The sequence below is a fragment of the Xiphophorus maculatus genome, chromosome 11 (assembly GCF_002775205.1).
Source record: "Xiphophorus maculatus strain JP 163 A chromosome 11, X_maculatus-5.0-male, whole genome shotgun sequence".
NCBI classification, from domain to species: domain Eukaryota; kingdom Metazoa; phylum Chordata; class Actinopteri; order Cyprinodontiformes; family Poeciliidae; genus Xiphophorus; species Xiphophorus maculatus.
The window spans coordinates 4,666,930-4,679,032 of NC_036453.1; the positions used below are offsets into that span (position 1 = coordinate 4,666,930).

Sequence of the window (12,103 nt, forward strand, 5' to 3'; positions counted from 1 at the left end):
AACAGATTAAAGTTCGTTTTTAAAATACCTTCCTCTTGAGCCTTAGCTCTGCTGCAGGGTGTGGTGAACCTGCTGCAGCCGTTACACCTGGCTGCACTCATCTAACCACGTGTGATCTGACGTTTCTGGGTTGAATCAAGCCACACCTGTCCTCCATCCACAACGGAGGTCTGAATTTTTTCTCCAAAGAATGTTGCAGAAGTGCCTTGCTGTAAAATGTGCAGAGAAGGTAATTATTTGAAATAATCACTTTTTTTCATCTTTCTAGCTAGTTAAACATATATATGTTTTAAAAATGTGTATTTGTATATAAGACTTCTTTTTATTTTCAGGGACACAGAAATCTAAAACACAAAATAGAATGACTGCTTCATGACCAGGCTGACATTTATTGTGTTAATTGCAGAAACCAATAAAAATAGTCAAACCATGAACTCACATTGTCTGTGACACGTGGCTCACAAACTAAATATAAGGTCAATCTCTCTGAGGATGTTCACATTTTATGTGTTTACATTTTTCTAGTTAGTTAAATAACAAAAAATAAAACCATAAAAAACAAATCTCTCTTGCTGTTTGTGCTCCACTTTATTTACTCCACTATATTGGAGTGTGAGCACAGCTTTAAATAATGTTCTTACTTACTACATGTAACTTATAAAAGGAACTGTTCTTTCAGATCTTTCTTCACTGATCTTATGTGATTATTTTAAACATGAAGAACAGTTTAAAGGACTCCTTGCGGTGCTGGCATATCCCGACAGAAGGATGGAGGTGGGCTCTCGCTCTGACACTGAGCTCTCCTCGTTGTTCATGATGTGCTCCACCAAACAGCGCGCTGCCTCATCGATGTTTGTGTTTTCCTGATGGTCAGAACACACAAGCATTTCTAAAGAAATGTTCTTCTCAACTTATTTTGCATCATAAATGAGCAGAATGCTACAAAAAATTTTGTTTTTACTGGATTTAGTAACACCATAAGTTGGATTATAGAGGTTCAAAGAAAAGTATCTGGTGAATTTGCAGTTAGGTTTTCAGAATAATTCAGAATGAAATGTGTAGATTTTCAAAACCTGGATGTGTTACATTTTCATCTTGTGCTACTGCTAAGTCAAAAATGTTTTTTCCAGCTGTTCGAGAGCATACACAGTCCAGAGTTATTTATTTGCCAGTGACATTATTGGGTTTTAACAGTGAACTGTCTTCTTAACAATGACCATCAGCTGTGATGTCTTTCAGTCAGGTTTCCGTGCTCACCTCAGGATCCTGCTGTAAACCCGCAGTGGATGTTTCTGTCCTGATCTCACTGAGCTGTCTGCAGAGTTTACGGATTCTTCAACTGAAATGTTTTCTCTGACTTTTACTCTGATGTGATGTAATTCTTTAGACACATTGAGCCAGAAAGGGAAAAAACCAGAAGCCTGGACTTCATGCTACACTTTTCTTCAGTTTCTCTCTTAAAAACTGAGAAAATAATTTGTGTTTCAAGCAAATCTTTTGATTTTATAGTCAGGTGCTGTTGCCTTAATAGCAATAGTGCACTTCTGCATTAAAAATCAGGATCATGGGTCTGGATGCTGCTGTTCTGATTTTGTAAGTGATGTTACCTTTGCAGAAGTCTCAAACCAGCCCACAAACCCGTTCTCCCTGCAGAAGAAGTCCAGTTTGGGCAGCTGACACGCTATTTGGTCTGACTTGTTGGCAAGCAGAACAGCCGGAATTGGTCTCCCATGGTTCAGAGTCACCTGAGGAAAGATAAAGATAAAAAGAACCTCACATTATAGCTGCATCAGCCGCTATGTTATATCTAATATTTTAATGAGAACATGCAAAAACACTGTGATTGTTTATTTCAAAGTCAAGGCCAAAATACTCATTCACCTGTATGAGTATCTTTTGAACTTTTGGATTTTTACAACCATCCAAAACAACTTTGTTTAAACTGGTAATTGTAAATCTAAACAGACAAAGATGACATGCAGTTTCACAAGGCTCCACCTTCAGGCCACTTTTATTCAAGGCTTGCCTGCGCCCCCTAGCTTAGATTATGAGATATTACAACATTTCTTACTACATGTACTTTGTCATCTCTTGACCAAAGTCCATTACAAATTTGCAGCCTTTTAATTAAAAATGCTTTCCAATCAGGGGATTTGACCATATCACAGCATTGATACTGCACTGGTAAAGATTTTAAATGACATACAGCTTAAAAGCAATGCATCTAAAACTTCTGTGCTGGTGTTACTGAGTCGTAAGAGTGGCATAGTTGGCTATAATGTACTAATTGGTTGACTGGAAAAGTGTGTGAATGTCTTGTTCAGTGGAAAACTAGTTCAAATCTTAATCACTGGATCAGCTTTACTTTGAATCAATTGGCAATGATATATCTGATTCCTCAAGGCTCCATTTTCAATCCGTTTTATTCAACATCTAGCACAAAAAGTTACTTCTATGCTGATGATACACAACTACAGATATCTGTATCACTGCATGATCACATTCAATTACATTCACAGGTTTAGTGTTTCTATAGCATCTGAATTACCAGGAAGGTCACTGTTTTTGTAAGGTTAGAGATTGAGAGAGACACAGAGTGATCAGAAAAGGACACAAAATCCCTAATCCTAAAACTGAGTTTGACTCACCTTAGCGTCTAGGTCATCCTTCCACTTCAGCACAGCCTCAAACGTGGAGGCCCTCGTCACGTCAAACACCACCAGTGCTCCCACCGCCTCCCTGTAGTAGACACGGGTCATGTTCCCGTACCGCTCCTGTCCTGGGACAAAAGAACAGCAAATCAACTCAACTCCACAAATATCTGTGTGTGTGTGTGTGTGTGTGTGTGTGTGTGTGTGTGTGTGTGTGTGTGTGTGTGGGTGTGTGTGTGGGTGTGTGTGTGGGTGTGTGTGTGTGTGTGTGTGTGTGTGGGTGTGTGTGTGAGCGAGCCCATTTATTTTATGGTAGCTACCATCATGCGATTGATATTATTGATCACGGGAACACTTCAGTCACAGTCAGACACAAGATCTACATTCCACGAGAAGGCATCAAGTACAGGGAGGCTCTGTGGCATGCAGAGGGCAGACTGACTCACTGGGGAAGTATTTTTTATTGTTCCAATTTCTGACACAGTCACAAACAAAACAACCACGTTAAAGTACTTTCCAGTTTGTAAGTACTTGCTCTTAAATTATTTTAAAAATATCAGCTCAAAAGATTGCTTTTTTTTTTCTTTTTTGGTGTACAAAGCTGAGGCAGACCTGCTATGTCCCACAGCTGCAGCCGGATCACAGTGTCACTGTCCCACTGCAGAACTTTCAGCGCGAAGTCAACCCCGATGGTGGTTCTGTAGTGCTGGGAGAAGATCTGATGAACGTACCGCTTGATAATAGACGTTTTCCCGACACCAAGATCCCCGACAACCAGGACTTTGAAAAGGAGCTCCTGCTGCATGCCTGCAGCTCGGCAAAAACGACAAAAAAGGGGGAAATAAATAAATAAATAAATACACAATAAGATGTTGAAAAACTTGATGTTGGTGACAAAAAGTCACGGAAAGTTGTTGTTTTTTTTCCTGTCAAATTACGAACAAAACATCACATCAGTTCGGTCTGCAGGAAAAACAGCGCTGACGGTCTGAGCTGATCATTTTAAGGCCAACCTATTATAACAGTTTGAACGCGTGTCTAACAGCCGACTAAGACGAGTTGATGGTGCATTTAAGAGCAGCTCGTAAATCTAGGCCTCAATCACATTCTTTTCTTCAATCTTTCGGGTTCCCTCTCCCCAACCCGCAATATAACAATTATTAGGGGGAATAATAACAATTTTATTTATATAGTCTATATATAATAGAAATTCTAACATCTACACATTTTTTTTTACCAAGGCGGGGCTTGATTTGTCAAGTTATAGGCAAATCCTTTGTCTATGTTATGTCAAAGGATTTATTTCAAACTTTTTTCTTTTACGTTTTTAAGCCTAAAATATGAAATAATGTTTTTGCCAACCATGAATTGTGTGTCCCTGTTTGTGCATTACGACATTCTATCCCTACAGTACCTGAATGCATCGTCTGCTTTGTTGTCAAAATACGAACTAGGAAGGTTACATCAGTCCACGCTGCAAGGAAACGAAGCGTTGCAGTCTGCTGCAAGCAGTGCCGTCACAACATTATATTTTAAGTCCGTGTCTAACATCTGTGTTAGTGAAAGTAAATGGTTACTTCAAGTACTGCTAGGAAATATCGCCTTCAGCCTCACTTCTCTTTCCTGAAAGCGTCACGATTAACTTACCTGAGTACTTAAGTAAATCTACACTGTTTTTAGTGAAGTTAGCCAGTAGTTGTGTACATATAATTTCATCCTGTCATGAAAACGGAAGCTATTTAATTGTAGAAATTGAGTGAATTTTCATACATTTTCTGGTGACATTCCACTTCATTCTCTGTTATAACTCAGTCCGTTACGAACAAAACCAAAACTGTTAGTTTTACTGTAAAACTAACAGTAAAACCCTACAGTTGCGACACCAACACACGGTGCAAACAGTTCAAATAGGAATAAACAGGAAATATACACTCTTTAAAGTAGGAATGTGTGCAATTTAATTTTTGTGCACAAACATTAAAGATTAATTGTCCGGTTATGTTTGTTTTTACATTGGGCTTCAATATGTAAAACTAAGTTGCAAAAGTCGGTGGTTATCTAAACATCATTCTTTGCACGCAGTGATGAAGTTAAATAAAACTGGACCTCACGCCATTCTGTTTCTCCAGTGCATGAATGCAGCATCTTGATAGTTTGTGGCTGCGCTGTTGTCGGTGTAGTTACGGTACTGGTGCTGATGAGGGCGAGGAAGAGGTGTTTGTGCGTGATGCTGCCGCTGCTGCTGGTGGTGGTGCTGTGTCCTGCTGCCATTTCGGATGATCACACGGAAATATCAGCAGCTCCCATCACTAGCTTCACTAGCTGCTCTGCGCGCTGAGCAGCTACATTCTGCACGTTTGAAACCGTGATCTGGACGGCTTCATGTGTTGCGTCTTTTGAGGGTTGTTCCTGTAAGAAGCTACCGAAAGCCTCAGGGGTCATTTACAGAAGACACAATCATCAACATGGAGCTTGTTTTTTACTGCTGCTGAGCTCAGAACCAAGGTAGGCCATCATCTCCAGGTATTTATATATAATCTGAAATATGTAGAATAAAAATACTCCTGGGATAATTTAGGGAAGGCCTAATGGATAAAACAGCTTTCTTTATTTTAGGGATCTGGGTAACAACATGTAATATTCTGCATGTATTTCTTCACTGAAAGCTTACATGGCTTGCTCCAACGTCTCATTGAGTGTTATTGCTCCCTACCAGCTACTCTATAATCCACATGGGGGCTGACTACACCACTGTTTATTGAGTTGGAGAGGAGTGCCCTCCCCCTCCCTTTTATCTCCTCAAATTAGATCACCCCACTGTGAATCACTTGCACAGGGCTGAGATGATTTGAGCTTATTATAATATTTTTATAAACCAAGAATTATAACATAATCAACACATACAGGGGCTTAGACTGATTTATTTCATGCTTTTTAAACAGATGAACTGCTTAAAAGAAGAAATTAGATTTTCGTTACTTTTAGAACCATTTGCTTTGGGTTTTTTTAGAGCTTTGCAAAGATGTTAGTGTTCATTGAACATGTCCACATTTTTTAGATTGTATGTCGTAAACCAATATGAAGCAGTGCAGAACTATGATGTACTGAGTTGACATGTATTACTACTTTGTTAATGTCTTTTGGGTCATTGTCTCAACCAGCTTTTAACACATTTACACAATTTTTTTGTTTATTCTTCTTTGCAAACTGGCTCAAATTTAGCCACGTTTGAAGAAGACCGTCCTGTTTTCAATAGAATTTAGACTTTAAATTTGATGGAGTCATTCTAACACATAAATATGCTCTGATCTACACCATTTCTCTTTAACTCTGGCAGGAATGTCATTGTCCTGTGGGAAGGTGAACATTCTCTCCAGCTTGCAGCAGAGTTTCTTCCAGGATTGTATTACATTTATCTCCTTCCATCTTCTTATCACCTCTACATCTTTCTCTGTTCCTGCTGAAGAAGCATATCCTCAGTATGATACTGCCTCCACCATATTTGACTGTAGGGACGGTGCTTTAACCCACAAATAAAGTTTTGCATGTATGTCTGAAAGTTCAATTTTGGTCTTCTCTCAATATATGATGTATGACAAACTATAAACTGGACATCTTAGGACTTTCTTTTTTCCACTTTCCCATTAAGGTGAAATTTGTGGAGCTCATAACTTATAGTTGTCTTGTCAACATTTGTATTTTTCACCTGAGTTATGCAGCTCCTCCAGCGTTACCATGGATATCTCGGTTGTTTTACTGATTATCTCTCAGTATGAACTGCTGTGTCTTGATGTTTCCAGTTGTGCCACGCTCTTTTCATGTTCAGATGTTTTATTCAACAGTATTCTGTGAGATGTTTGGACTGTTGCTGTTTTAAGCGTCTTGACAAAAACACTTTTTATCTTGAGTTTTTATCATGTTGTTCTGCAATGTTTTCTAATAAACCTCTGAGGCTTTCACAGAATAGATTTATAAATCAACATTAATAAAACACAATTGATTTATAGTAATAAGGTGACTTCAAAAGTCAGGTGGCTACACTGGATTTTATTTTTGGACGTCAGAGTAAAGAAGGCTGAATACAAAAGCACAATGTGGTTTTTAAGATTTTTATTTTAAAAATATTTCAAAGGTCATGTTTACATTTTTCTTCTGCTTCACAGTTGGTATACCACATAAAATCTAAAATAAAACATTAAAGTGCCGATAGTGTAACAAAAAGTAGTATAAGTGCAATGAGTTTGAGAAATTGTGCAAAGGAGTGTGTATGGAAATGTACAAATTTAACCAATGAACTGATCTGAAAAAATAAACAATTTAAAGTTAATTTCATTAGTGTGAGATTTAGCTTCTCTCTTCCATTCCAACATCTTTCTCTGCAACAGATTAAACTCACATGAGTCATGGAGACAATATGGCTTTACCAGTTCCGTCTGATCGTCATCGGAGACTCCACAGTGGGCAAGTCATGTCTGATCCGGAGGTTCACAGAGGGCCGCTTCGCCCAGGTGTCAGACCCCACTGTGGGCGTGGACTTCTTCTCTCGCCTGGTGGAGATCGAGCCGGGAAAAAGGATCAAACTTCAGATCTGGGACACTGCAGGACAAGAGAGGTTCAGGTGCAGACAGTATTGTACTCACCGCGTCAAGTTTCTCTTTTTGTCAGCCTCATGATGTATAAACAAGACTGCACAAATTTTACTCCCTGTTCATTTTTCCCATTCATCCCATTTGTTATTTCATGTTTTTATTGTTCCTTGCAGGCCCAGTGTTCAGCTCCTGTCTTGTTTGCCACATTCGTTTTGCTCTTGTAAAGCTCCTTTATTATATTCCCTTAATTCCAAAATTTATTTTCTATATACGTTAGCAGAGCCTGATCTTTTTCTAATTCTGATTGGTTTATCTCTTTGTTTCATGTTTACTGTAATGTGAAACAAGTTAGAAAACACAGATTCAGTTTATGAAGAAGAAAGACTGTTCTTACTGTTTCAGATTTCTGACTCGTCCCACGACTTTCCATGTCTTGATTCTTGATGGATTTGAAGATTCCAGTTCAGATTATTTCCCTTAACACCATATGCAGTGGAATTCATTTTATCCCCATATTTTCTGTTTGCCAGAATTTGTTTGTGTCGCTCTATTTCAGATAATACCAATAAAATCCAACTCGACATTTGGTTGTAGTGTGATAAAATGTGGGAACAATTAAAAGCCTTTTGCAAGACAGCATGTTATGTAGGTAACAACAAATTAATTACAAACTGATTAATCCCATGTTTTTCTCCTGTCCAGGTCCATTACCAGAGCCTACTACCGTAACTCAGTTGGCGGCCTTTTGCTCTTTGACATCACGAACCGCCGCTCCTTCCAGAACGTCCATAACTGGCTGGAGGAGGCGCGAAGTCACGTCCAGCCACACAGCATCGTCTTCCTGCTCGTCGGCCACAAGTGTGACCTAGAGGCCCAGCGTCAGGTGACCCAGCATGAGGCGGAGAAGCTGGCAGGGGCCTATGGGATGCGTTATGTGGAGACTTCGGCACGGGATGCTATTAATGTGGAGAAGGTCTGAACATACAGTGATGTTTAAAAGTATCTGCACCATCAAAAATGTCTCCTATTTTGGCTTTATTGTCATATGGAAATGTTTCAGATAATCAAGCAAATTGCAAAAACAAAATGCAATTTCTAAACTATAATTTAATTTATTAAGGAACTTGAGAAGTAAATTAAGAAGTAATTGTCCTATGCATTCCCATTAATCAAATTTGTTGGAAGTTAAGCTAAATTTAATTTAATTCTCACTGAAGATTTTTTTTTTCTTCAGGCGTTTGTAGATTTGACAAGGGAAATATTTGAGCTGGTCCGAAGTGGGGACATCCAGATCCAAGATGGCTGGGAAGGAGTAAAAAGTGGATTTGTTCCCAACATGGTCCATTCCTCTGAAGAAGTCACCAAAGGGAGTCGGCAGTGTTTCTGCTGATGGCTGCAGCACCAGAGCTGGAAGGTGGTATAAATAAAACCTCACCAGACTGAAGTTTTCTGCTGCTGCTGCTGCTTTAAGGCCAGATTTTTGGGATTGTTACTCACTTTACTCCTACATGTACGGCACTGTTAAACCATCCGTCTAAAGCTACGCTCAGATTCCCAACAGGTGTAGAAGCACAAGAAGCATCCTGACCCCTCACCTTTCTGTCTGCATGCAACCGTGTGTCTGTAGCTTTTAGCAACACTGCAGCCACTTTTGGCCTTTTTCTCAAGTGATAACTCCTCTGGCTGGTTATGTTGAAGCCAGAGACTCATACTGCCAGTCTGGTCTCCATCTGCTCATGTATCCACAAGAAATTAGTCTGGATGGAAGACTGAGGCTCACCACACCGCTAACCATTAGAAGAAAACGTTGTTACTGTCCAAGTGGACACCTGTGCCATGAATATGACATGGAGAGAATGTGCAGGACAACAGAAGCAATGGATCAAGCCAATAGTTGGGATTTTTCCATTGGTTTACTTCTAACTGCTGAAGGGAATAGTTGGTCAGAAGGAAAATCTTCTGTAGCTGCTCACTGACTGCCTTTAAGAACAGATCTTAGGAAGGTTATTAACAGGACAATTTTCTTACTTGTGTTTCAGATTGGTCTAACGATAAGAGTGTATGCATTTGTGTGGTAGTTTCATGTTGTGCAGCTGTTCGGTTTATAAAATATACCCTGCAAACCCTGTGGATCCTTTCTATGTGCTGTGATTTTATTAAAGTTTGAACATTTCTTTCTCTGTAGAAAAAAGGTATTGAAAATGTTACTTTTTAAGCACACAGGTCATGACCAAATTTAGCCTGAACAAAGACATTGAAAGTCAGGCTTGGTTGATCCCATTTGATCAACCCTAACCACCTTTCAATCCACAGACCTCAATCTGTCTGCTTCATGAAACATATTTAATGTTTAGCCATCCATTAGGCCATCAAGAAGCAAATTAATTAAATGAGTTTCAAACAAACAAAAATAAGATTAACCTCTATTACGGGGAGAAATGTTGCGGGGAGTTCAAATTGCTGATTATATAATACAAGAATACATAAAGTACGTGATTATAAAATTGAAAAAAAAAAGATTTCTGCTTTTTGTAGGTTACCTAGCAGGTAAAAGTGACCTATGAAAGTAGGAAAAAAAACAGTTTTTTCAATTTGCCTGCTTTTAGTAGATAAAAGTGACCTACTAAATACTTGACACTTTTTATAGAAATACTTTATATTTGGATCTAGATTCGAGCATTTGACTGAATCCCGGTCAAGGCATTGGTTTCAGATTCTCCCACTCAATTAACAAAACTTTGGTCTGCAGTCAAGAAAATCAACTTTTTCTGTACATTATATTCCCAGGCAGTTAACTGGAGCTGCATTGAAATATATTATATATTCCATTTTCAAGAAGTCTTATCAAAATAGAAGTGTTTCTTTTCACCAGGAATGTTTCTTGATAGTTATATAAAGTCACAACCATGTTAAACCCAACAATTGGGGAATATTTGGAGAACCTTCAACGTAACTTTCCCAGATGGTTAGCGATGTGGCCATTGTAACAGACTGAGCCTTTTCCTCTCCTGTCAACCAGCTAATTACAAATAAGAAATAATCTAAGACTGGGAAGTGGAATACTTTGCAATGCTATCCTGTAAAAAGCACATAACATGGCCTAAATATTCAGTAGCAAGCAAAGGACAACTCACCACATGGGGGAGCCATTTCCCCATTGAGGGCACCTGCAAAAAAGAATTAGAAAACCTATTCAGGGAACAACTAACAAACTAGCTACATTTCAATATTATGTGCTCATTTCCTCCCAGGGCAACAACCCTTATCAACTGACTACTTAACACAACTAGGTAACGCTCCCTCTAGGTTCTCTTACATTACATTGTAAATGTTTCCTATAATTATCTGAGAGTCTTTAGTGAATTTTTCCTGAAGGTTCTCGAAGGTCAAAGTGTGCAGGTTTTAGAAGATGTTTGGGGGACATTTGGAGAGCATTCACTAATGTTTTCCAAAAAGTTGCATTATCATTGTTAAAACTAACACTGATAACACCATTATTTCAAATTAGCATTTTAAACACTTTGTTTTATTCCTTTTCTAATTTTTCCAAAAACATTTAAAAGATTCTCCTTTTACCATAGTTGCATATGTTGCTCCCAGCTTTCTCCTTTGGTCTTAATTTGTACATTTGTTTAAAATAATTTTGAAAATAAGGTGTTAAAAAGCCAATTAAAGTAGTATAGCTGTCGGTTAAAAAGTTATTGTTTTAAGTAACATGAATAGTAAAAAGAAATGTTGCTTAAATACAAAGGATATTCATCATTTTAAACCCAAATGTAAAAACAATATAAAATTGTTTTTATATTTGAAGGATATAATAATTGAAATAATTATTACATCCTTCAAATTTTTAGCCATTTTCTGGACTTTTTCACGCTTTATGGAGGGGCTCCACACCTTTATAAAATCAAATCTTTGTTCACAAATGTTATTAAAGTAAACATCACCCCTTCAGGGTGAAATCTCTTTGTACATTGAAGGTAACAATCTATTGATTAGCTCACTGCTGCCTGAATTGACAGTGAATTCATCCCTTCATTTTGGATCAAAGTTTCTAAGAGAGAAAGTGCTTCTTTATTTTGATTCAATATGAATAGGTTATTCAATTGGTTTGTATCTAAATCTTCCTAATAAAATGCCAATAAGTATGAACTATTGGGATCAAACATGATAAATAATCAATGGATGAGTCCATTTACTCCATCTGAATGGAGGTAGAATCTCTTCCGAGTGACTTTGGACGTAATAAATACAAACCCACAGAATTTTTAGAAAGTCAATGTAAGACATAAAATTTAAGAATTCAATCTAAGCCAGACCAGTGAGTTACCATGTTTGACCATTAGAGGGCAGCCTCATTAAATGAAGAAGTAATAAAACTGTGATCACTTCCTAACAAAATACAAAGGTAGGCAAAAAAAAAAATTATCGGATAGCATCAACTTTTAAACTAATAAATTCAGTCCAGGACTTTGCAACATGACAGATGTCAGTAATTTTCTTTATGTTCTTGAATTTGTGTGGATGTAGATCCTTTATGTCGTCAGACTGGTTCCATTTAAGTGATTTAAGGATTTCCAAGTCCAGATCAGGCCAGGGAAAGTGGGGTGTGGTTGTAAAACAATTTTAGATTTACTCAGGTTATATTTGTTTGATATTAGAAGTTGTTTTATGCTGATAAATATATCAAGTGTAAAAAAAAAAAAGAAAAAACAGAATAACTTTAAAGGGGCAAATCCATTTGCATATTTAAAGATAACTAATTTGTCCCAGAGGCTGAGCAAAACAGGAAGTAATAGAAGTGTAAAGAGCAGTAAAAGCATACATTTTCTATTTGTTGAAAAAATCAAGGGTTTATTAAGC

At 37.9% G+C, this 12,103-nt stretch overlaps 2 protein-coding genes across 2 annotated transcripts; one reads left to right on the forward strand and one right to left on the reverse strand.

Moving 5' to 3' along the window:
- Positions 1-430: 430 nt before the first annotated feature.
- On the reverse strand, positions 431-4,931 carry LOC102230820 (ras-related protein Rab-38-like). Its single transcript, XM_014471376.2, has 5 exons — positions 4,763-4,931; positions 3,264-3,458; positions 2,649-2,779; positions 1,608-1,745; positions 431-863 (listed from the first exon to the last, which is right to left on the reverse strand). Exons 1-5 carry the CDS (start codon positions 4,920-4,922, stop codon positions 705-707), a joined length of 783 nt encoding a protein of 260 aa, XP_014326862.2. The 5' UTR covers positions 4,923-4,931; the 3' UTR covers positions 431-704.
- LOC102224584 (ras-related protein Rab-39B-like) lies at positions 4,931-9,372 on the forward strand. The gene is made up of 4 exons (XM_005805973.3): positions 4,931-5,156; positions 7,037-7,269; positions 7,943-8,213; positions 8,475-9,372. Exons 2-4 carry the CDS (start codon positions 7,055-7,057, stop codon positions 8,628-8,630), a joined length of 642 nt encoding a protein of 213 aa, XP_005806030.1. The 5' UTR covers positions 4,931-5,156; positions 7,037-7,054; the 3' UTR covers positions 8,631-9,372.
- Positions 9,373-12,103: the final 2,731 nt, after the last annotated feature.

Coding starts and splice junctions, on each gene's coding strand:
- LOC102230820 (XM_014471376.2), bottom strand. CDS start 4,922: ATGGCAGCAGGACACAGCACCACCACCAGCAGCAGCGGCAGCATCACG. Junction 3,459..4,762: donor CACTGGAGAAACAGAATGGC/GTGAGGTCCAGT, acceptor GCCGAGCTGCAG/GCATGCAGCAGGAGCTCCTT. Junction 2,780..3,263: donor GCAGCTGTGGGACATAGCAG/GTCTGCCTCAGC, acceptor CTTTTGTCCCAG/GACAGGAGCGGTACGGGAAC.
- LOC102224584 (XM_005805973.3), top strand. CDS start 7,055: ATGGAGACAATATGGCTTTACCAGTTCCGTCTGATCGTCATCGGAGAC. Junction 7,270..7,942: donor GCAGGACAAGAGAGGTTCAG/GTGCAGACAGTA, acceptor TCTCCTGTCCAG/GTCCATTACCAGAGCCTACT. Junction 8,214..8,474: donor ATGCTATTAATGTGGAGAAG/GTCTGAACATAC, acceptor TTTTTTCTTCAG/GCGTTTGTAGATTTGACAAG.